At 35.2% G+C, this 23,551-nt stretch overlaps 2 protein-coding genes across 9 annotated transcripts; both read right to left on the minus strand.

Moving 5' to 3' along the window:
- Positions 1-440: 440 nt before the first annotated feature.
- LOC135836876 (uncharacterized) lies at positions 441-15,359 on the minus strand. 8 transcript variants are annotated; one of them, XR_010557090.1, is made up of 5 exons: positions 15,201-15,359; positions 9,695-11,736; positions 9,296-9,458; positions 4,684-8,946; positions 441-1,696 (listed from the first exon to the last, which is right to left on the minus strand). XR_010557090.1 is itself a non-coding variant. In XM_065351942.1 (3 exons), exon 3 carries the CDS (start codon positions 1,653-1,655, stop codon positions 588-590), a length of 1,068 nt encoding a protein of 355 aa, XP_065208014.1. In that variant the 5' UTR covers positions 1,656-1,696; positions 4,684-8,946; positions 9,695-9,991; the 3' UTR covers positions 441-587. The 8 variants fall into 8 exon arrangements, 2 of the variants coding, with proteins under 2 accessions (XP_065208014.1, XP_065208015.1); XR_010557088.1 differs by lacking the exon at positions 9,296-9,458; XR_010557089.1 differs by lacking the exon at positions 9,296-9,458 and having other exon boundaries at positions 4,684-9,033.
- Positions 15,360-16,892: 1,533 nt separating this feature from the next.
- LOC135836877 (TD and POZ domain-containing protein 5-like) lies at positions 16,893-22,330 on the minus strand. Its single transcript, XM_065351944.1, has 2 exons — positions 22,123-22,330; positions 16,893-18,440 (listed from the first exon to the last, which is right to left on the minus strand). The coding sequence occupies exon 2, from the start codon at positions 18,402-18,404 to the stop codon at positions 17,082-17,084; it is 1,323 nt and encodes a 440-aa protein (XP_065208016.1). The 5' UTR covers positions 18,405-18,440; positions 22,123-22,330; the 3' UTR covers positions 16,893-17,081.
- Positions 22,331-23,551: the final 1,221 nt, after the last annotated feature.

The raw sequence follows: 23,551 nt of genomic DNA on the forward strand, positions 1-23,551 counted from the left end.
ACTTCTTTAACAGCAATTTTCCCCAAAATTAGAAAATACAAAAATTCGCACGAGATTGTTGAACAGCTCAAAACCATCACCAATAAATATGGAAGGACAAAAATGACGCATAAAGTAAATTTCAGCTTTCCATCTCAACTTGATAAAATTTCAATGTTTTTAATCAGAAATATAGCTAATGTACATATATTCACTTGTTTTTTCGTTACCTTGTCCAAAGATTTTTCTGCTCGTACCTATTAATTTTCCCATGCACGCCATTTTTTTTTTCAAAATATTTTTAGTTACCTATGCTTGTTTGAGATGGCTCACAGGAATATTCAATACCAAATTGCCTACAGTTCAGTTCTGGATTGAATCCAATTTCGAACAGATATATTCACATTTTACACAAAACAGTTTTAAAACCTGAAAAAAATGTTCAGATCTCTAAAAAAATATCAAAAAGAAAAAACGATTCAAATTTATATAACTTTGTACAAACTTATTCAAAATTATCATATAAAAACAAATAATAAACAGATAATAATTATGTTGAATAAAATATAAATATGTAACAAAAAAAGTCATCCCCACTCGAATAAATTTCATTCGGAACTTGTATGACCAGACATAATATCGTCGCAAATCGCTTTCACCAAATGAAGACTTGACTGATCAAGACTCATCCATGCTTCAGTATTCCTCACTTTGCCATAATTCTCTATCACAAAACCAAGGGCAGCAGATTGCAATCGATCAGCATTATGTAAATCTGAAAACTGCAGCATTTCTACAGCATTAGCAACCGATAAATCAGCGATGACCGCATCTTCACATACGATTTTCAGTTTTTTCAAATCATATTTTTCCGCAGCTATCAATAAATCTTTCGCCATGATCTTTAAATTTTCACTCTTCTCTGTGTACACGAAACGTAGCATTTCTTCGATTACATCTCCGCTAATATCGTCAATTTTCACTTCACGATGCTCACTTTCCTTCATCTCATCGTGCTTGAACATGGCAGCAAAGACCGAACTACGAGCCGCCAGCATAATTTTGTGAGCTTTACATACTTTGCCATCTTTCGACAATAGGGCAATATCGGTTAAATCTTGACTTATGAACGCATCTTCCAAATATCTCGAGAGACTTTTAGGCAAATCTATTTGAATTATGTCGCAAACAACGACCAAAGTGTCTTCTACGTGAGTGTTACTACGATACACGTGTTTACGCGCGTTAAAACGTACATGTACTGGGCTACTTTCATCCCTCGCGTCGAAAGTAAAAACATCCCCTATACTGAAACTCCACTGCTTATTAATTCGTGTTTCATCCAGAACTGATAATTCAATTTTTACAGATACTTCTTTACAATCGTTATCGGGCGGGAAACATGGAAATAAGTGGAAGTAACCGTCCGAGTCTTCAGATTTTACAAGAGCTAAATACCACGTGAGAGCGCAATTTCCATCGATGCTAGGTATAGTGAAGTGTTGAGATACAAATCTTCCAGAAGGCCAATTTCTCAAGTGATGAGAAAATAAGCTGTTTATGCTCCATCTGATGGAATCACTATTTTCACCGTTTATATTGGATACTTCTTGATCAATGTATCCTGCTTGTCGAGTATTATTTGTTGGGATTGGCATTTTCATCTTGTTTGTCATGTTTAATAGTTTCAAGAGACCGATTGGATCTGTTCTGTGCTCTGAAAAATGTTCACAAAATTTCATAGGCACTTATAAATCTATGATACATTAAAATTAATCATGAAAAAAAAATCATTCGATTCGTAAAGAAATCAGTGGAGACCTTCATTTTGAGTGGAAAGACACTTGGAAAAAATTTCAGCCCCTATAGAGGTGCCACTGGAGGGGAGATATGGGTCCTCAAAGAGAGCGAATTTTCGAAAAAATCATAGTTTATTCGCTCAATTCACAACCCAATTTGTTTTGAGGGAAATATCTCAGTTACAAAAGAAAGTATGAACCTCTGAGTCGACCTAGGCCAAAAAATATCATTTTTTGCCAATTGCTAAAAACAATCTTCAAGTTCTTAGTTGCTTTTTAACAAAATCCCTTTTTCTATTGTTAATAAGTTTTTCCCCAAAAATTACCAATTAAGCAATTTTCTTTTGCTAAAATTGTAAAAATTTCGTTTTTTACCAAAAACTGGCATTTTTGTCACAAATTCCAAAAAATTTCACTTGTTGCAGAAAAGACTTACTTTCAAGCAGAAATGTTCAAAAAATAGTCCAATTTTTTGAATTTAAAAATCTTGGTTCTTATGGTATTTTTTTCCTATAGGTACATGGAACATGGATTTGGATAAGTTTTGCTCGTGTTTTGTCATTTTTTTGGCTGATTTTTAGTTAACTTTTCAAGCTTTTTTGGTTACTTAAGTTATTTTTTTCTGGAGAAATTGAGTACGAGTCCTGAATTTCAATTATTTTTGAAATGCTTTTGTGCGATGAAAAATGCTGTTAATTCTTATGGAAAATTGAACTAGGTATCTACTTCGACCCAAAAATTTTCAAAGTGTCAAAAAATTTGACCTTTTCTTCATAAAAAATGTAGGTAATTTTTTGAAAAGTTCAGCTAAACGCCCTGCATTTGCGTCTTGCATATCTTTTGATGTTATCTTGTGTATTATTAACGATCTCTTTTTTGGCCATTTCTCATTAAACTATAGCAGATTTTGGAGGGCTTGAAGGGGAAAGGGAGGAGGGAGGGTAATGAAAGGTCAAAGATTCGGTATTTTTGTCCATATTTGTCTAGTATATTTTTCTGTGTGGCATTCCAAGTTGAAATTTTCCCAAAAGAAATGTACTTCAGTGTTATTGAAGGGGGAGGGAGGCAATTTTATCGAAATGTTCAAAAACAGAAGGATCGTTCTATTGGAGCAAATCAGTTCGATTTTGAGTTGAGGTCTTTTGATTTGGTTCAACAATTTTTTGAAGGTTCTCCACATTAGGAAAAAAATGAAATCGCCTGTAAATCGACTCAAATGTGAATAAGTGAATCTTTTGAACAGGTCGACGATAAGCCAAGACTCTATCTGTAGCTACATACCTAACCTACATTGATTTTCACGCCTTCTGGGGAAATTTTGAAATTCGGGAGAAATCGAAAATCGCGCTGGAGGCTTCAGAATGTCCAGAGGTGGTGAAATTCGGCTCGAGGGAGTCAATATTAGTGTTAGGACTAATTTTCATAATTTTTTTCTGAATAAGTAGGCATACCTACATTGAAAAAAAAATTGTCAAAAATAGCCAATTATAAATTTTTAAAAATTCGACAAAAATTGAAAAATCAATTTGGACAGCTGAAAATTTGGTTATGGGAGGTTCAGATCAAGCTCTTTTCAAAAATCGCGATCCCGTTCAAATCGCAGGTGGACAGCTTGAGAGGTTCCCTTGTAATAAAAATAGAAAAACCATTCTTATCTAAATCAAACTGATGATGGTTTCAAGTCATTCCAGAACTTCTAGCGGATTTTTAGGTTTATCAGACTCGACCTACGACCGTCCAACAATGTCCAACATCTTTAAAGGGAGCAATCGCGACATAGTAGGCAATTTTTATTAAAAGTTTTTATTTTTACCTTTAAGTATAGCAGTTCCCAATCAAATTTTGTCAAAAATCAAAAATTAAAAAACGTCAAACACGAGGATTTTATTGAGGGGAGGGGAGGGGAGGGGGAGGAGGAGTATCCAACACTGATCCATAATAGTTTTCATAATTTGGAGAGAGGGGCACTTTATCTATTTTTCCTGGAAACACCTGGCTTGAGTCGGATCCCTACATCGATGTTTTGTGACAAAACAACGATAAATCTGAGTTTTTTCTTGACCCATCTTTTCATACACGTGGACAGATCCAGAGCTGCTCAAATCACCACTATTCGATTCGAGAAGTCATCCTGATATTTCAGATTAAGTATTTGGGCGAAAAATTTCAGTATGGATCTTTCCTCCGTTCAACAGGCACGAATAAATGGGATCAAATTGAATCGGTGGGAACGGAAAGGTAACAAGTCACTTTTTTGGAAAAAAATTTTTTCACGGATATAGGGGTTTCAAAGTACGGCGGATCGACTGGTGATGTCAGATTTCCGCAAAACTGCCGGGAAAGTGGTATTTCGGCGCAGAAAAAGGGCGGATCCGCATTTATGACTTTTTTGTAACATTTTTTTGATTCCTTGAAAAATAACTAACATTTTTGAGAAGACCATTTTTTGAAATTTAAGTTAATCTCTGAACTGAAAAATGATGGAAAAATTAACAACTTCGGCAAAAAGTCTTAGAACTCAAGGGGTTTTTGGTCAATTTAAACGAGATAGCAGTCTAAATGATGTACTTAGATGTAGAATCAAGCCCCATTCGTGCCCGAGCAATTTCAAAAGAATTTTTGTCGATTGGGTGCAGAAAGGGTCTAAGTCCCATTTGTTTAGGCAGCAACAGCGCCGGCACACGTGAATATTTTTTTTTCTAAACAGAGCTAAAAATTGTGTCTTGGGGTCCTCTTTCAATGACCTTAAGCATGTTTACCAAAAATTTTTGATTTTCAAATAAATCAGTTTTTTGTTATTCCTAAAAAGTGCGAAAATGGACGTAGCCCCTTTCAGTTCCCACCGATTCAATTAAGAGAAATTAACACATAGGTATCAAATGTTTAAGGAATACAATGAATTTACCTTTGGAAATGTAAATCTTCAAGAAAAGTTGAATGAAGATGAACACAAATATTGAACATTTAACATCACAATGGGATTCACGAAAACGAATTATCACTGCCAACGATTCAGTTAGAATACATTTTAATAGAATGACGAATTTCAGAAACGCGAAAAAACTGTGTTAAATTACATACATGCGATATGTATAATTTATTGGAAATACCTAGGTAGTACTGCCCTATTATCAATGTGAGTCATTAACTGAATGCACAGTGATATACTAAGTATTATTTTATCTGCATACGAGTATACATCATAATATGATAACGTAACCTAATCAGACGATGTATGCACACATGCCCGATTCGGTACTTCCTGGAACCTGCATAAAATTATTTCAAATAAGTAGAACAGTAGCTATAGATTCCTACGTCAGAGAACGTGAGTAATTTTCAAACAAAATCGCTCTCATACATATGATTGTACCTCTACCTACATAAATGCACATTTATCACAATCTGTGAATACCTATTCTCTCTTATTTATTTGTGATATTGGTTCATTTTACAAGTCGATGTTTTTGATAACTAACTGAACAGTAAACGCAGTGCTTTGCCAAACTCGATGATTTGAATTTTAAATAAAGAGAAAACTCTGGCAGAGTGACTGATTGTGAGTGAGGTGAATTGAGGTTGACCAATTTGGAACTTTTCAAAAAAAATGACTTGATCTTTCAATACTTTTTTCACCATATCTGTTAATATGTAAGATGGCTGTTTGTTTTTAAATTTTTGTTCATAATTATATTCGTAAGTTGGTTCCAAATAAATGTAAGTAGTAGAATTTCAGGTGCTGAATTTCACTTTATGATTTTTAGTGGGGTTTTGAACGTTCAAATTTGGTTCATTTTCCATTGCAAAATTAAAATTTGATAAGGTTTGAGTAAAAAGCTAGAATTTTGTTCATACCTACCTCATTTTTCATTTTTCAATTCCATATTGGTGATGGTTTCGAAACGTTCTGTAGACCTCAAGAGATTTTTGGATTTTTTCCTGTTATGAAAAATCGCAATTGAAAAAAGCCAAAATGAAATTCAACCCTTTTCAACTCGGAATCACCGTCTTTGCAACTATTTCGATCAATTTTATGGCCAAATTTTCGAAATCTGTACCTTCCTGCTCAAAATTTATAATTTTCTTCGGAGATTATTACCTATTTTCAGGGTAGAAATGAAAAATTTCACGTTCAAAAACATATCAGCAAACAGAAACCTAAGACTCAATTTCTACCTTATATGTATTTTCAACACTCAATAATCGATTGAAGGAGTACCCAGGTATTCAAGCCATTTTGGAACCTAGCTACCATAGATTTTTGAGTATTTTTACTACAAGAGTGGTCCAGAAAACATTTTCAATTTGAACCAACAGAAATGGCTTTGGGAAATTTTGTTGTTTAAAACGATCCATGGGTCACATAGACGGTTCCTCCACTTTTAACGGGGCTGAATTCTATTTTAGCTCCTTTTTTGACATTTTCTTCAAAACTAAAAAATTCAAGAATTCGTCGGAGGCTCCAAAACGACCCAAAACCATTGCCAATCGATTTGGGAGATTAAAAATAGGATACAGATTAAATTTCAGCTTTATACCTCTACTCGATCAAATTTTGACTTTTCGATGGAAAATAGGGTCAAATATAAAATTTGAAATTTCCAAAAATTCGTCGAAAAATGGAAAAATGAGTTTAAACATTAAAAATTTGGACTGTTGGTGTACTTTGGAAGGTTCTTTGGTCAATATCGAGTTCATCCCATTTGAATTTTTCATATTTTCACTCCCACTTCTCTCATCCAATAATCAATATATCAATCATTGACGGGGGATGAATGAGAGGGGGTAGAAAAAATTTGAAATCACCATTGTACCTTCCCAAGTCACACTATATAGGTCAATATTGAGTTCATCCGATTTGAATTTTTCATATTTTCACCCCCCCCACTCCTCTCATTCAATATTTCAATCATTGGTGGAGGGGGATAAAATGGGAGGAGGGGTTAAAAAAAATTCGGAAATCACAATTGTACTTCCCGAGTCACAATTTTGTCAATATCGAGTTCATCCGATTTGAATTTTTCATATTTTCACCCCCACTCCTCTCATTCAATATTTCAATCATTGATGGGGGATAAATGAGAGGGGGCAGGAAAAATTCCACTGCGTCATTCTTCTTCTCTTTTTTGGTAGATTCAATAACGAGTTCATTATTGTAAAAAATATTGTAATTTACATTTCCCGCCTATTATGACCCTCATTTGGAGTGGAACGTGAGGGGAGCTAGAAACCTTTTTTTTGCACCACAATGTTTAGCGGGTCATAAACTCAGAATGTCCAATTTTAAACAAATTTTTGCATTTTAGGAACCTACAATCATTTTTAAACCTGAAAAAATTGTTGAGACCTTTAGAAAATAAAATACTGAAAATTAAAAACACGATTTACATTTATATAGCTTTATACCTTACATATTTCAAATGGATGGCCATGAAAACAAAATAAAGGGATATGTAGGTATAATTAGTCTATTAAAATAATACCCACTTAATTATATAAAGTTCATTGCCACTTAAGCAAATTCAATTGAAGAGTGATATTCCAAAACTCGCTTTGTCCATTTTCACAAGTTTTCAGGAGAGAGGAAAAATAGTTTCCCTTTAAACGGGTAAATTGGCTTTTTAGGCGAGTTTAGCACTTTATTTGGGTGAATTTATGATGTAGGAGTGTAGGTATACATTTCATCCACTAAATACTGCTGAAAAAAATTTCAATAAAAATAGACAAAGCGCGTTTTGGAAAATTATTTTTTTTTAAATTTTTAGTGAATTGGCTATTTAGGTGAGTTTAACACCTCATTTTGGTAGGTTGATGATGTAGGAATGTGAGTTAATACTTCATCTACCAGGTACCACTGAAATCCCAACTTTGATAAAAATGGACAAAGCGAGTTTTGCAATATCACTCTTCAATTACACAATAAATACCTACATCGAATTCAAAAAGAACTTGCGTCCAGAGACGGCTTTTTAGTTCGCCAATCGAAAAGAGCCAAAAATTACAGGTCGAAAGGTGAAAGGTCGGATGAATAGATAACATGGGGGGATTCTCGACTTTCTCAAACGCACACAATCAATCATTGAAGTTGATTTCACTCGGTAGATTTACGACGAGAGATCGAAGCCTCGCATATTATTTTGAGTAAATGAAAACTCGACTCCTCAAGACGCTTCCAAGCCTGGGTGTTAATCACTTCACCACTTTCCTCACTGATTATAAAATTCACAATTTGTGATTTCAATCGAGCAGCGTTGTATAAATCTGAAAACTGCAACATTTCTACAGCGTTAAAAACTGACAAAGTTGACAGCATAGTTTCTTCGCACATTATTTTCAATCCTTTCAAATCATATTTATCAGCAGCCACCAGCAGATCTTTAGTCAGATGTTTCAATTTCTTTGATTTTCCTGAATACACGTAATGTAACATGTCTTCCATCACTTCTCCACTCATATCTTGAATTTTCACCTCGTGTAGCTGATTTTCTTTCATCTTGTGCATAAACATGGCATTAAACACAGAGCTTCGAGCGGCCAACATCATCTTGTGAGCTTTGTGAATTTTACCATCGTTCGATAGTAAAGTAATATCCGTTGAACTCGAATCTGGATTCTTGAACACATTTTCCAAATCTTTAGATAGGTTAAACTTGGGCAAATCTGATTGAATTATGTCACAGACCACGATAAAGGGATCTCCTGTGAAAAATGCGTTGAAATATAAATACACAGAAGTACTCTGATCGTTCGCATCGAAGTTACAGATATCACCCGAGTTGGCAACGCAGAGCTTTTTTCGCTCTTTATCCAGAATCGATAATTTTATTTTCACGTTTGCTTCTTTACAGTGATTCTCAGCCAAGAAACATGGAAATGCAGAAAAGTAATGGCTCAGTTCTCCTGGCCATCCTACCAGTGCTAAACACCACGTTAGAGGAGTATTGTCTTCGTCGTCAATCAACGTGAAATTTTCTGAAACGAATTTTTTCTCGGGCCATTTGTTGGAGTGAATGCAGAATAAATTGCTTATTTTCCACTCGATGGAATTTAGTTTTTCACAATTGATGTAAGATGATGTTTGCTTAATTGATCCTATTATTTGAGGATCTGTTGGGATTGAAATTTTCATCGAATTTTCCATGATGTGGTTTCAGCTCGCAAAATTGTTCTGCAAAAATACGCAGGTTGGTAACACTATAATATTGTTTAAATACGTCATCCACGAATTTTCGTAAGTATTTATTAGGAAATCCACCTAAGCAGACAACAGATCAAGATGGAGAACCAAAAATTATTGATTTATCAACAATGATTTCACACAAAAATAAATTTTTTTTCTCACAGGATGGTATCTCTACTGGCAGGAAAAATTTTGAACCTGACAAAGCTACGAGAAGATCGAAATTTACCACTAGCCAAAAATTCAGGCGCTAATAACGTGCATTTCGCGATTTTTGGCGAATTTTTAAAAATGGAATTAAAATCAATAATGCAAAAAAAATCAAAATTTTACCAACCTGATATGTGTACCTAGAATAAAGCTGAAATTTTCGGAACAACATGTATTTATACGTTATCAGTGACACAACTACCCAAAAGGCCAAAACAAATACTCAATCTTTTAACACGTCGAAAAACATCAAAGGATAAGTTTCCAAACATTTCAAAGAAGAATTTGGACTGAAAAATTGGATTATGATTAGGTATAGGTACTTGAAAAAAAATTGAATCAGAGTCACTAACTTTTAAAAATTGAGGGTTGCTAAAAACGAGTGCATTTAAGTATGTACCTTCATGGATTTCCAAAGCCAAGTTTCAAGTTGAAGATGGAAACAAAAGGTAAAAAAGATGAAGAATTACTACTTATATACCTACCTAAACCAATTACGAGTAGGTATAAAATTTCACTTACTTACCTTTGAAAATTACATTCTTCAAGAGAAGTTCAGTAGCAGAAATTCAGAAAGCATAGATTATTCAACATTCAACATCACACAAAGCATGGATCAATGATGGTAAATCCCTTGGCAACGGTATCGCCAACTTTCAGCACAAAAAACTACTAACAGATGTTTACATTTGCTTTTTCAATAGCTAAAAATTAACATCAAGAAATATAGACGAGGTTTTAGAGGTAGGTAATGTTTTAAAAATCTCTGTTTCAGCTACACATCGACTCGAAGAAATAATTTTTAGATGCGCGAGAAAGCATTTCTAGATATACAGGGTCCTATAATTTATGCTTTTCGACATGGAGCGTGAACTGATGATATTAAATCGATATCTAAAACGATAAAAACTAAATTAGATAATGTATTTCTGTTTCCGTCATTAAGTAAGAAGGTAATTAACAAGTTCCTCCTAGAACGTTTATGAATGAAATTGAAATCAGGTATATAATATGCAGTACTTCTACTAGGGCGCTAGCTAAAAGATCAATTCTCAAACATTTCGCTTATCACAATCATTATGTATAGTAAACTCACGAATGATAACTACCATACAAAAATTAGCATTGCATCATGCCAGTACAGGAGAAGTTTAATACGTGATTCGTACACTTCACTTTTTTTTAATTCATAAGATTATTCTCAATTTTTTGAATCAAACCTCAATCATGTTCATTACCTAAATAGGCTAAGGTTTAATAATAACTATGTACATAGAATACATATAGTACCTAGGTACTTTAATATTTAATTCAATTTTTCAACAAGTAGCCTATGAGATACATTTTACATCAATACTTTCTTAATAAATTCAAATATAAATCATAAAAATATAAAACAACAATGAATAATAATACGATTAAAAAAATTTATCAATCGTTACCACTCGTACGCATTTTGTTGATTTTGTTTACGGTTTTGGTTTTCATTACGAGACAAAGAAGCATCACATATTATTTTGAGCAGATTGAAATTCGACTGCTTCAGATTCTTCCACGCCTTGGTCTTCTTCACTTCACTACTTTCTCTTATTATGAACTCGATGGCAGAGGTTTTCAATGTAGGCGCATTATGCAAATCTGCCAGTTGCAGAATTTCCACAGCATTGGAAGCTACCAAGGTCGAGAACAGCATATCTTCAGACATGGTTTTCAATCCCTTCATATCATATTTTTCAGCCGCCACCAAAAGATCTTTCGCCAGACGTTCTAATTTCTCCACCTTTCCTGTATATATGTAACGTAACATTTCTTCCACGACTTCTCCATTACAATCTTTAATTTTCACCTCGTTTCGTACGTTTTCTTTCATCTTGTGCGCAAACATGGCAGAAAAAACTGAGCTGCGAGCACTCAACATGAGCTTATGAGCCTTGTAATCATTACCATCATTTGACAAAAGTGTTACATCATGATCTAGACTTGCAATTGCATTTGTCAAATCTTTGTAGAGGTCAACTTCGGCGAAATGAGATTGAATTATGTTACAACCGACAGTCAGCGAAGACAACAGAGAACAACAATTGACATTGGAAACACACTTCACAAGATTACTTGCGTTGAAAAGTAAATGTGTCGAGCTATGTTTCTCTGCAGCGACAAAACTACACACATTTCCATAACTACTCGCAACAATTCGCTTAGCATTTACAACATAATCAAAAATAAATAGATCAAGTATCACAACCACTTCCTTACAATCATTTTCGGGCATGAACCATGGCAATAGATAAAAGTAACTGCTCGAGTGTTCCGATTTCACAATGGCTAAACTCCATGTAAGAGTTTTGGTATCATCACCAGCCAGAGTCACATCAAACTTTCTTGATACGAGTGTACTTGCGCGTTGAAAGGGTTTTTCTAGTATATTCCACTTGACAGAGTTGCATTTTTTACCACCGAGGTAGATCACTTTTTGTTCAATAGTTCCTGTGCTCGTCGTGAGATCAGTTGGAATGGGAATCTTCGTCGTATACTCCATGTTGTATTACCAAATTATTCAAACTTGTCCTGCAAAAATCAGTTGATAAAAAACCAAGGCATTAGATACAGAAAGTACCAGTATATTGGGGCAGATCGTGAAAAAAAAACGTGGAAGGATTTTGATCAAAAGTGAAAACCAGAAACTTTCTAGTCCAGTCATTTTAGCAAAATTTTTAGTCGAACCTCAAAAAAATTGGGGGAAAGCTGAATTTCACATCATTTGTTCAGATTGGTCTCTAAAACAACCCATCAAAAGTTGCACCCCGCAACTTGCCGCCTAACCCCGCTAGAGGTCTTTAACCTTTGTCGATACAGGTTTTTCGGCTAAGTATATCGCCGAAATGAAGGTTCCGAGAGGAAAAATGTTCGAACAAAAATTGTTCTACGCTAAATTTCCTATCAGCATGACCAGTTCAGCTTTTCCCAAAATGGCGATTTCACCCTTACTGAGGAGGTGGTAAAGTTGTCAATTTCATAAAAATTGTTTTAAAAAATGAAAATCAACAATTTAAAACGTAAACTCGATTCACAGTAGACTCGGAAATATTTTAAACAAAGTTGCACACCGCAACTTGTCTGCTACCCCCCGCAAGAGGTCATTAACCTTTATCAATCTACGTTTTTCGACTATATCGCCGAAATGAAGGGCCAGCGGGAAAAAAGTGATTCAACTAAAATTATTCTACGTCAAATTTCCTATAAGCATGACCAGTCCATTCAAAATATATTTTTCGATTCTTGGTGAATTTTTGAAAATCAAATTTTGGCCGAAAATGAGAAAAAATCAAAATTTTACCAAACTGAGCTACAAAGCTGAAATTTGGGACATACCCTATTTTCGACCTGCCAAATCCATTGGAAACACTTTCAACCCGTATTGAGCAGTTCTAGAGCCTTCAGCAAATTTGTAATTCAACTAAAATTATTCTACGTCAAATTTTCTATAATCATGGCTAGTTCAGTTGAAATATATTGTTCGATTTTTGGTGAATTTTTAAAAATCAAATTTTGGCCAAAAATGAGGAAAAAAATCAAAATTTTACCAAAACAGTTTTGGAGCCTCCAGCACATTTTTGAAACTTGAAATTCCCACACATCAAATAAAGTTAGAAAGTGGAAATTCACGTTGCAATCCAATTTAAACTCGCTATTAAGTCGACTGCTGGCGAGTTTGAGTCATTTTGTAGCAACCAGCAACTTTTTGAAAATTCTTGGAGCCTCCAGTAGAATTTTGAAATTTGAAATTTCCACAAAATTTCATCAAAAGCAGTTGGAAAGCTAAAATATATTCTGTAAAATAATAATTCCAAAGGCAATCGACTGCAAGTAGATTTCAAGTCGTTTTAGAGCCTTCGGCGAGTTTTTGAAAATTACTGGAGCCTCCAATAAATTTTTGAAACTTTCAATTTCTGCAAAATTTCATCAAATGGAGTTGGAAAGCTGAAAGTTAATCCAGATAGATTTTGTGGCATATTTTGAAAAATTTAAGTTTCTAAAAATCTGCTGGAGACTCCAAAACGGATTCAAACTGCCTGCGATCCCCCTCAGAATAATGTCAAAATGGGGTGTCTCTGCTTGGTAACATTTTATGGAAATTTCGAGTATTGAAAATTCTCCTGTAGGCTCCGGTAATTTCTAAAAAGTTGCTGGAGCCTCCAAAATAACTTGAAATCTACCGGTAGTCGACTTCATACCGTATTGAAATTAGTATATTGAGTAGATTTTAGCTTTCCAACTGCTTTTTTTAAATAAAATTTCCAGTAAGGTAAAGTCGCTACTTGAAGTCGACTCCCTAGCGTATTGAAATTAGTTTACAGAATGAATTTTAGCTTTTCAACTGCTTTTGATGAAATTTTGTGGAAATTTCAAATTTCAAAAATCGACTGGAGGCTCCAAGAATTTTCAAAAAGTTGCTGGTGGGCACAAAATGACTCAAACCCACCAGCAGTCGACTTAATAGCGAGTTTAAATTGGATTGCAGCGTGAATTTCCACTTTCCAACTTCATTTGATGAGTGGGAATTTCAAGTTTCAAAAATGTGCAGGAGGCTCCAAAACTGTTCAAAACGGGTTTAAATCGTTTCCAATGGATTTGGTAGATCGAAAATAGGGTATGTCCCAAATTTCAGCTTTGTAGCTCAGTTTGGTAAAATTTTGATTTTTTCTCATTTTTGGCTAAAATTTGATTTTTAAAAATTTACCAAAAATCGAACAATATATTTCAACTGAACTGGCCATGATTATAGAAAATTTTACGTAGAATAATTTTAGTTGAATTACTTTTCTCTCTCCGAACCTTCATTTCAGCGATTTAGTCGAAAAACGTAGACTGACAAAGGTTAATGACCTCTTGCGGGGGTAGCGGACAAGTTGTGGGGTGCAGTTCACGTTTTAAATTGTTGATTTTCATTTTTTTAAAGAATTTTCATAAAATTGACAACTTTACCCCCTCCTTAGTAAGGGTGAAATCGCCATTTTGGGAAAAGCTGAACTGGTCATGCTGATAGGAAATTTAGCGTAGAACAATTTTTGCTCGAACATTTTTCCTCTCGGACCCTTCATTTCGGCGATATAGCCGAAAAACCAGTATCGACAAAGGTTAACGACCTCTTGCGAGGTGCAACTTTTGATGGGTTGTTTTAGAGACCAATCTGAACAAATAATGTGAGATTCAGCTTTCCCCAATTTTTTCGAGGTTCGACTAAATATTTTGCTAAAATGACTGGGCTGCCTCAGAAAAATGTTTAGCTCGTGGAGGGGTCAAGAAAATAGCGGCCCTCAAACAGAATTAATTTTCGAAAAAATTGTAAAAATGTATGATTGTAAATTTGCAAATCGTCCATTGCAAGAAGGTCGGCAATTTGACATGAAATGACCCCAAAGCCAATAGGTAATTAGGTATAATAAAAAAAACTTTTAAAAACGCAAATTATTACTCAAAGGTGTACCGGTGTACCTACTCCAGTCTGAAACACACCACACATGTACTCGTTTAGGTATAGAATTATAGAAATTAAACAGATGAAATCTTTGACATAAATTCCGAGATGAAATTGATGATTGCTTCTTATTGAAATTTGAAACTGATTTTATCAGAAAGTGTTTCACTTAGTTCACAAAGTTTTCATACAATGCATTTGTAATAATTCCCAAGTCCTTATCAAAGAATCGTTACAAACGTGGCACAAGATCCTGAGAATGACGGTCACCTTCGCCTCTTTTTTTTTAATTAAAAAAAAAAATCACCAAAAATTCAAAAACGAATATTCTTATCAGTTGCAGTTTTGGTTGCGAGAACTATATATTACTTTAGCGAGAACTTTTAGACATATCTACTTTTTCAATTAGCTTAGATTCATTCAAGGAAATGCTTAGAATTAGAAACAAATGTTTTCAAATTCAGTAGTCGAAGATGACGCGAAGTGGTTAGGTAATAATATTAATACATATCTACATAGTTATCTACACATACCTAGGTCATGATGAACTTACCTTCGAAAATTGAGATCTTCAGAGTTGATTAGCAAAATATCTAAGTATACTTATCGAACACAGAACACGCATAGAACAACCACAAGAGCGATTATCAATTCCAATTTCCAAAGAGTGCTTTGTCCAAAAACGATGTTGAGCTGATAAGAATAGAGGACTAAGCAGTAAGCACTTCAACGATGTCCTGGATAGAGGTGTAGCGGACTACTTTTCGGCTGGGTGACGTCCTACATTTGTGATAGTGAGGAACTAGGGGGGGGATGGAGGAACTGGAAGTCTGGAAGGCAGGGATTTCCAGCCAATCATCGATTGGCTTTTGGCTATCAGCTTTTAGCTTGATTTTCATTAGCTTAAATAAATAAAGCTGGCTATTGGCTGGCAAAATTTCATTGGCTGGTGATTGGCTGGCTTTTGGCTTACGAAAACAAAAATACATGTGACCCCTCTAAATACTCGTTATGACGCGTAGACGATTATTAAAAGGGACAATTTCATTTCTGTGGTGTCAGCGAGTGTAAGATGTGAGTGGTGAGTGAAAAAAAATAAAATATTGAGGAAAATATTTTTAAAAATTGAAAAATTTGAAAATCACTTCCAAGTTCATTAGCTTTTGGCTATTAGCTATTGGCTGGCAATTTTTCATTAAGCTAGCTTTTGGCTATTGGCTTAAATACCATTAGCTTGCATCAGCTATGGGCTTTTAGCTTTTAGCTATTGGCTGGCTGGAAATCCCTGCTGGAAGGACACCTTCAAAAACTTTTTTTTTGGACAAAGCGCGTTTGGAAACGAGCTTGCTTGAGCCTTTTGTCTATCATAGTGAAATAGTGAAATTTCAGTGTTCACCAGTGAGGTGACCAGACAGGAGAAGTTTTCGTTCTGATACCTCAGACTGTCGCAGCGCCGGCCAGTGTCTTCTCTATTCACCGGTTCTTCTTCTTCCATCTCTTGCTGTCTCTATCATTATCATCAGCATTTAAATAATTATTTCAACTGTTATATATCTTTCTTCGTATTGTGTATTGTTTGCTACCTTGCTACCAATGCTACCCTTCACTTTCTGAACAACCCCAACCCCTCCATACCTATAGGCATTCTTATATACTTCTGTTCTTTTGAAAAATGATATTATTGCTATTCTTTCCTGTTTCTACAGCACATACTTTCTCGCGAAAAATACGTATCCACTCGTACACTCTTCGTAGTGAGCAAGTTATGGTCCATGAAGATGACGAGTACGGAGTCGTTGGGCACCAACTATAGGTACTAATGGCATTGAATCTCTATCGTAACTATTTATTATTTCAGTGAACTGTAATGAACATACGCATTCTCTTTTCTTATATCCATACATACCTACTGATATAAGTACAGGGTGGCCAGAAATATCGGGTACCCCTAAAAAAGTTTTCTACTAAATACTTCGGTTGGTCACAGTGAATGATAATAATGATAAAACATGATTGGTTGTTGGACTGGAGAGATAACATTCCACCAATCATATGCATCTATTTCACGTTGCCAACCTATATTTTTAATGAAAAACTTTCTTAGGGGTACCCGATATTTCTGGCCACCCTGTAGGTAGGTAGGTAGCTGACTAGCTCTTCATTCTTGATAACCCATTTTTAAAAAATTCATATTTTAAGATGTGACGCAAAGTAACACTTGTATCGTAGGTCGTAGGTCTACGTATATCTAGTTTAATTTTCAAGTAAGTAAGTTTTATTTCCACGAAACTCAACTTTACATCAAGTAGGTAAGTATATTTCACATCAATAGCGATTTCAAAATAATCATAAAAACCTACAGAAAAAAAAATCGATTACCTATACTTAGTCTAGGTAGATTAAAAATAGGTTTAAAAAATCATTATCTAGGTAGTTACAACTCGAGTAAATTTTGTTTGACATTATTTTGACGAGTTAAAATCTCTTCGAGTATGTATTTAACCAAACCAAAACTCGACTGTTCTAGATTTTTCCACGCTTCCGTACCAATTACTTGAGTATTTTTCGTGATAATAAAATTAACGGCCGCGGATTTCAATCGAGTCGCGGTTTGTAATTCTGCAAACTCCAACATTTCTACAGCGTTCGAAACTGACAACTCGGAGATGAATTTGCTTTCACATATGTACTTCAAACCCTTCAGATTGTATTTATTAGCAGCCAGCAGTAGATCTTTAGCCAGATTGTTTAATTTTTCCATATCCGGTTTGCCGGTATAAACGTAACGCAACATTTCTTCCATTACTGCTCCATTCATATCTTCGATTTTCATCTCGTGTTGTTCGGTTTCTTTCATATTCGAGAACATCGCAGCATAAACCGAACTACGAGCGGCCAACATCCCCTTGTGAGCTTCGCAAACTTTACCATCGTTCGACAACAGTGATATGTCAGAATCCTGATTTTTAAACCAGTTTCCCAAATCATTGCTGATATCAGCTTCGGGCAAATAACATAGAGTTATGTTACAACCGACGATCAATGTTGTTATTACAGGTACTGCGCTAGGCTGAGGCAGGCCAGGCTGAGGCAGGCCAGGCTGATGATGATGATGCAGGCCAGGTCCAGGTTTAGGTCCAGGCTGTATTGGTTCTGGCTGTGACAGTTTACGCGCATCGAAAAGTAAATACACCGAGCTACTTTTATCGGTTGCGTCGAAACTACAAACGTTTCCAGAACTGACGTTGACATTACACTGTTTATTTGGATTCGAATCGAAAACGAATAAATCAATTTTCACAACAACTTGCTTGCAATCATTTTCAGGCAAGAAACATGGTAATAAATAAAAGTGATCGCTCGAGTGGCTCAATCCTGCTGGCACAAGTGCTAAACACCACGTAAGAGGTTTTCCATCAACCCCATCCACAGTGAATTTGTTTGATAGGAATGTTTGTCGTGTAGAATAATAGTTATTAAAGCTACAACCTGTGTACCATTTGATGAAATTACACTTTTCACCGCCCACGTAAAATACATTTTGTGCGATGCTTCCCTTAAAAAGATGTGATCCAGGAGTTGATCCAGTTGGAATCAGGATTTTTCCAGTATTTGTAGTTCTCATTCCCAACGGATTAAAAGTGAATTCAGTTTGAGTCGGAAGTTTCGAAGCATTTGTCATTCCCGGTGCATTAGTGAAATTGCTGAAATCATCGTTGGGCATATTCCCCATATTATAGGACATATTCGTCGCCATGCTGTAGGTATTCTCAGCTTAGGTACAGCTATACTTCTGCAAAAATGAAATGGTTTAAGTAAATAGGTACTCATCAATACACTACCTAGACTAGGTAGGCTATATTATTATGAAACAGCCGAGTTATGAATATAAATGTCAAAATCCACACTGCGAAGCAACGCTTTATGAAATTTATTGAATTAGACAGGTAATCTATTTCGAACTATATACCTACCCTACTTACACCAATACATTAAAAATAAATTTGATAGTTGAATTAATAAGTTAGGTATTATGTTCTCTGCACATTTGAAGAAAAAAAAAATCATTTTAATTTTGCGTAGACTACTTAACGACAACAGTCATTCCATACGTGGTTCGACCGGTTTTGTGACCTTTCAAAGCCCCCAGACCTTCCCTTACCTCCCAAAAAAAGATCAATTTTTTTTTTAAATGTTTGTGTAACGTGATAAGTATCTATCTATATACATGAAATAACACGTTTTAGGAGATGCTGATCTGCTCAACACGAGTATAATTTTTTCATTAGGCATCATCTGACAATGAGGTGTCTCAAATCATTTTTATGCTGAAGGGTAGGTACTCCCAGCTAAGATAGGTAAAATGCCCTTGTTTCCAGATTTGGGAAGTTATAATAGATTATTGTTGGGTGCTTACGAAACAAAAATGTCGAGTCAAATTCCACCTCCGACCCAGTCCTCCCCCCTTGTCCAATATAGCCAAAATCGCATACTTATTTTGTGGAAAAAAACCTGTCTCCGTGAGTATTAGAGGTAAAATTTAGGTACCTTGGAATGTGTAGAGGAAGGATGAGCCTTTCCTGCCTTTCGACACGATTTGTTTTAGAATTTTTTATCGCAGTGGTGGGGTGAAAATGGCAAAAAAAAATTGAATCGCTGTAGCTTCAAACTAAAGGGATGGGCACAAAAAATGTATCCGCAAAATGAGTGTATTCTTATAAGTATTAGATAAGTACCTAGTTCATGCATTTTTTTAGGCAAAAAAACTTTATGGTCTCCAATCGAGCTGAAAATTGGGTGAATGGTGTTTTTGGGGAAAGCGAATTCATTTCCGGCGTTAGATTTTCACCAGAGTGCGCCTTTCTCTTAGAAAACGGCCTCTTTTTGAGCTCAAAAATGAGCAAAAAAAAGTTGTGGAATTTTGCATTTTCCAAGGCGGATTCTGTACTAATTCGAGGTCGCTGATTTCGAATATGACGTCAAAATTTATGCATGCTTTTTTGGTTTTGAGATAAGCACCAATTCTCTATGAAGGAAGGGCGATGTGTTCAAATCTGACAGCAGATTCGGACTCGGCGATCTCAAATTAGTCGAAAACGACCCTTTACTCGATTTTCTTTTGATTCTCAAAAAAATCAAAAAAATGCAAAGGGGTTCATAACCGTAAAATTAAAAATAATTGATGTGCAACTGGCTCGTTTTTTCAAAAAGACTTTCAAAAATTTATGATTTTTGTAACCAGCGCAAAAAACTTTGAACCGAACAAAAATGAATCGATAGAGGACACAAAAATACACCACCAGCTAAAATTTTAGAAGATGAAAATTCATTTTTCGCGAATTTTTAAAAATTAAAATTTCACCAAATTGGCCTAGAGAGCTAGAATTGAGGTTGTAGCTTGTTTTCGACCCTCCTGGCTGATTGGTGATCGTTTCAAACCGATTGTTTCCTCTACACATCCCGAGAGGTGCTCAAATTTTACCTCCATAATACTAAAGAATACAGATTTTTAGGCTTTACCGGTCAAGAGGGTTGGGTAAGAGTGAAATTTTTACTCGAAAATTTTTTTAGAGGCAGGTACCCCACATACTTAGTTCATCAGTAATTTCTCAAATCTGGGAACAAGGACATTTCATCTATCTTACCTCGAAATACCCTTCGTAATCAGGGGTTGGGATAGGTCATATTCGTAATCGGTGCCTCACATAACGTAGGTATTAGGGGAGAAGGAGGATGTTCTGGACAGGGTGATGTTCTGGACAAAATCTAGTTTGACCACTTTGACTGTGCCTAAAAATTATTTTTTCATAAAAGTACGTGGCATTGTGATACTACATGCGTTTGCACTGACAAACATTCCCCTGGCAGTTCTTATCAAAAAAATATGTGACTTTGTCTAAAACATGTGTGATTTTTTCGCCGACAACTTTTTTTAGTTTTCAATATTTTGAAAAGAAGAAACGACCGGAGAAAAAACTGCAGGCAATTATGAAAGTAGTGAACCTTACTTTATAACGTGAATTAGTGATATTCATCCTAGAACGCTTTCAACTCGTAATATTTCCGATTGATTCCAAAATGAGGGGGTGTGATGTTCTGGACACTTTGCTTATATTACATGTATGGAATACCTACATTGTCTCAGAAACTGAAGAAATGCATGAAAGATTGGAAAACTGGCCTGGAAAGAAAGAAAGCTTGGTTTTGCGTGGATATGCGTCATTTTCGAAATGTGTCATTTTTTTTTTTTTTGCATGATGTTTGCCGCGGATTTTCAAAAAATAACCAAGAGGTTGTAGAATGCCCTAAATGTTCTGAATAAACGCATAAACTGTTTTTTAATAAATTTCAATCGTTTTTCCTTTGATTAGAATACCACATCGTTGATTTTAGGTACAATTTGTATGCTGTCCAGAACATGGCACCCTCGCGTCCAGAACATGGCACCCAAAGTTATGTTCTGGACAAAAACATCGAAATTTTCAAAGTTGAATTACTCCACCAGTTTTGTATTTAAAAATTTGCAAAAAATATATGTGGTATGTGTCACCCAAAGGAATCGTTTGCCGCACTTGATCAATTTTTTCCACATTACTGGGAGTCAAAAATCGGGTTCAAACTTTTTTGTCCAGAACATCCTCCCTCTCCCCTATATCACGGGTCGCGTCACATTTGTCAATGGGGGGGGGGGGTGCTTGAAGTCTTAGAATGATGCCAGATTAAATAACAAACGTCATATTCGTGTTCAGCACCTTCGAAAATGTAGGTACCATTTCATGTATCACGTTATCCAATAAACAATTTTTCTTCCAGTTGGGGCTTTTGGGGGGTCTGAAGGCTTCGGATGAAACTCAATCGAAAAACTAAGGTCATATTCGTATTCAGCACGTTCGAAAACATACCAGTTCATATACCACACGCTCATATACCTTCTTTTTGAAATGTTGACCAAAATTTCAAGAGGAGGGGCATCGCTTCCTACTGTTGACAGTGCTCATTTTGGAAAGAGCGTATCTTAAAAACAGCATAAAACGTTACATTCATGGAATTTTTGCGTAATTTCTAATTTTCAACTCGCACTCTTTCTTAGCGCCATTCTAAACTCTAAAGGTCAACTTACAACTTATGAAAACTTTAATCAACTTTTTTGAATCACATTTGAATAATTACTCTTTCGAACAGTGAAATTACTTTTGGGTTGAATCTCACAGTGGTGAAGGTATAAGCATCCAAAGTGGAGGAAATTTATTTGCCCTAATAAATCAATATAGGTACCTATGGTGATGATGATGATTGTTCATCTTGATACTATACTACATACATACTCGTACTATCAATTGCACATTGTACCAAGTTATCAGCATTCACCACCTATACGTATTCTACCTAAGCATTATTTCACCTCCATATAGGTATTTTCAGATAGAAAGAAATATAAACAAGCAATGAATATAATAATCGACAGGTAAACTTACTTTTGAAAATCAAAACTACCCAATAAAATTTAATTCACTAAAAAAAATGGAAATATTGAACGAGCAACAACGCGGCAACACAAAACCAAGATTAATGTTCTCCTGTTCGAAGAGTTCTCCAGATTTACCATGTACCAGATCTAACATCTAACAGGAGTAGGTTTCTGCTAACAGGTAGTACGACAGAACGAGTACCATCCTTGCATACTATTCGCCCCGTCAGACTGTCACCCTTGTTCTTCTATTCTTCCACCAGTTCCACCCCTCACGGTCTTTCCCAACAAAGAACAGCAGATCTATCTTGACCCCCCCCTTCTCCCCCAGCAACATTCCTCCACAGGTACCTGTGATAGTTCACTCATTCTTTTCAAGGATGAACGTATGGTTTTTCCTTTTTGTACGTTCCAGCTACCAAGCTTATTTACCTAACGAAGTGATATTTCTGGTCTTCGATTTTATACAATACAATAATAATTGAAGCTACTATTTTTTCAAAACTTTACAATTTTGGATTTTGAAAACGAAAATCGAACGGATCTGAGCAGAATGAGAGCAAAAGCGTTTGAAAAGAAAATAATGAAAATTCATGCTAATAATAAAATTAAAGAAGTTAAACGACGCGACGTAATTTTTTTTTATGGTCTAAAAGAGCCATCAGCGAGTTCAAATTCCTTCAGAAATTTCAAATCGTTCTGAAGGGGTCAAAAAGGGTAAATTGAGATTGTTTCTGAGTCGGGTGATCCGAGATCGTGTTTCACACATCAAACGACATCTTGCCAAAAAACTGCTTGTTGTATAATTTCTTCAAATATTACAATTTTTTCATACTTTCTAGCTGAGATTCACAAATTGGTCAAAAATTTATTTTTGAACTTGCACTCCTGAAATTTCGTCATAACCATCCACAACAGTCAAGAATTTGCCCAATAAGCACCACCCAAAGTTATAAGTTGTAAAGTTCATTTTTGGTCTTTTCAAAGTGATTGAACGCTTCTGAAAAAAATTGTTGGAGGCTCCAGAATAGCTCAAAACTGCTTAGTAGGTAGTCGTTGATGCGTGAAAATTGAATTGGAGCAATTACCTATAAACATCGATTCACTTTGCTCAAAAAATTCTAACTTATTTTGTTGCGAAATGGTTTGAAAATTGATCTTAAAACACATTTTTTGAAAGAATATAATAAACTTACCAAATTACGAGTAGGTAAGTACATATGTACAACTTTTGAGTAAAATTTAATTCACTATGAAATGAAAATACAGAACAAGCAATAGCGCGACATCACAAACACAAGACTAATAATTATTAGTTCTCCAGCTTCATTCTATGTCCTCTCTGTTCACCTATTCTTTCACACTTCACTTTCATTCTTAATACAGAACAAGAGATTTTGTTTTTGTACTAAGTACCAAGATTTCAATAAAAATAT

The sequence above is a fragment of the Planococcus citri genome, chromosome 2, assembly GCF_950023065.1.
Source record: "Planococcus citri chromosome 2, ihPlaCitr1.1, whole genome shotgun sequence".
Lineage (NCBI taxonomy): Eukaryota > Metazoa > Arthropoda > Insecta > Hemiptera > Pseudococcidae > Planococcus > Planococcus citri.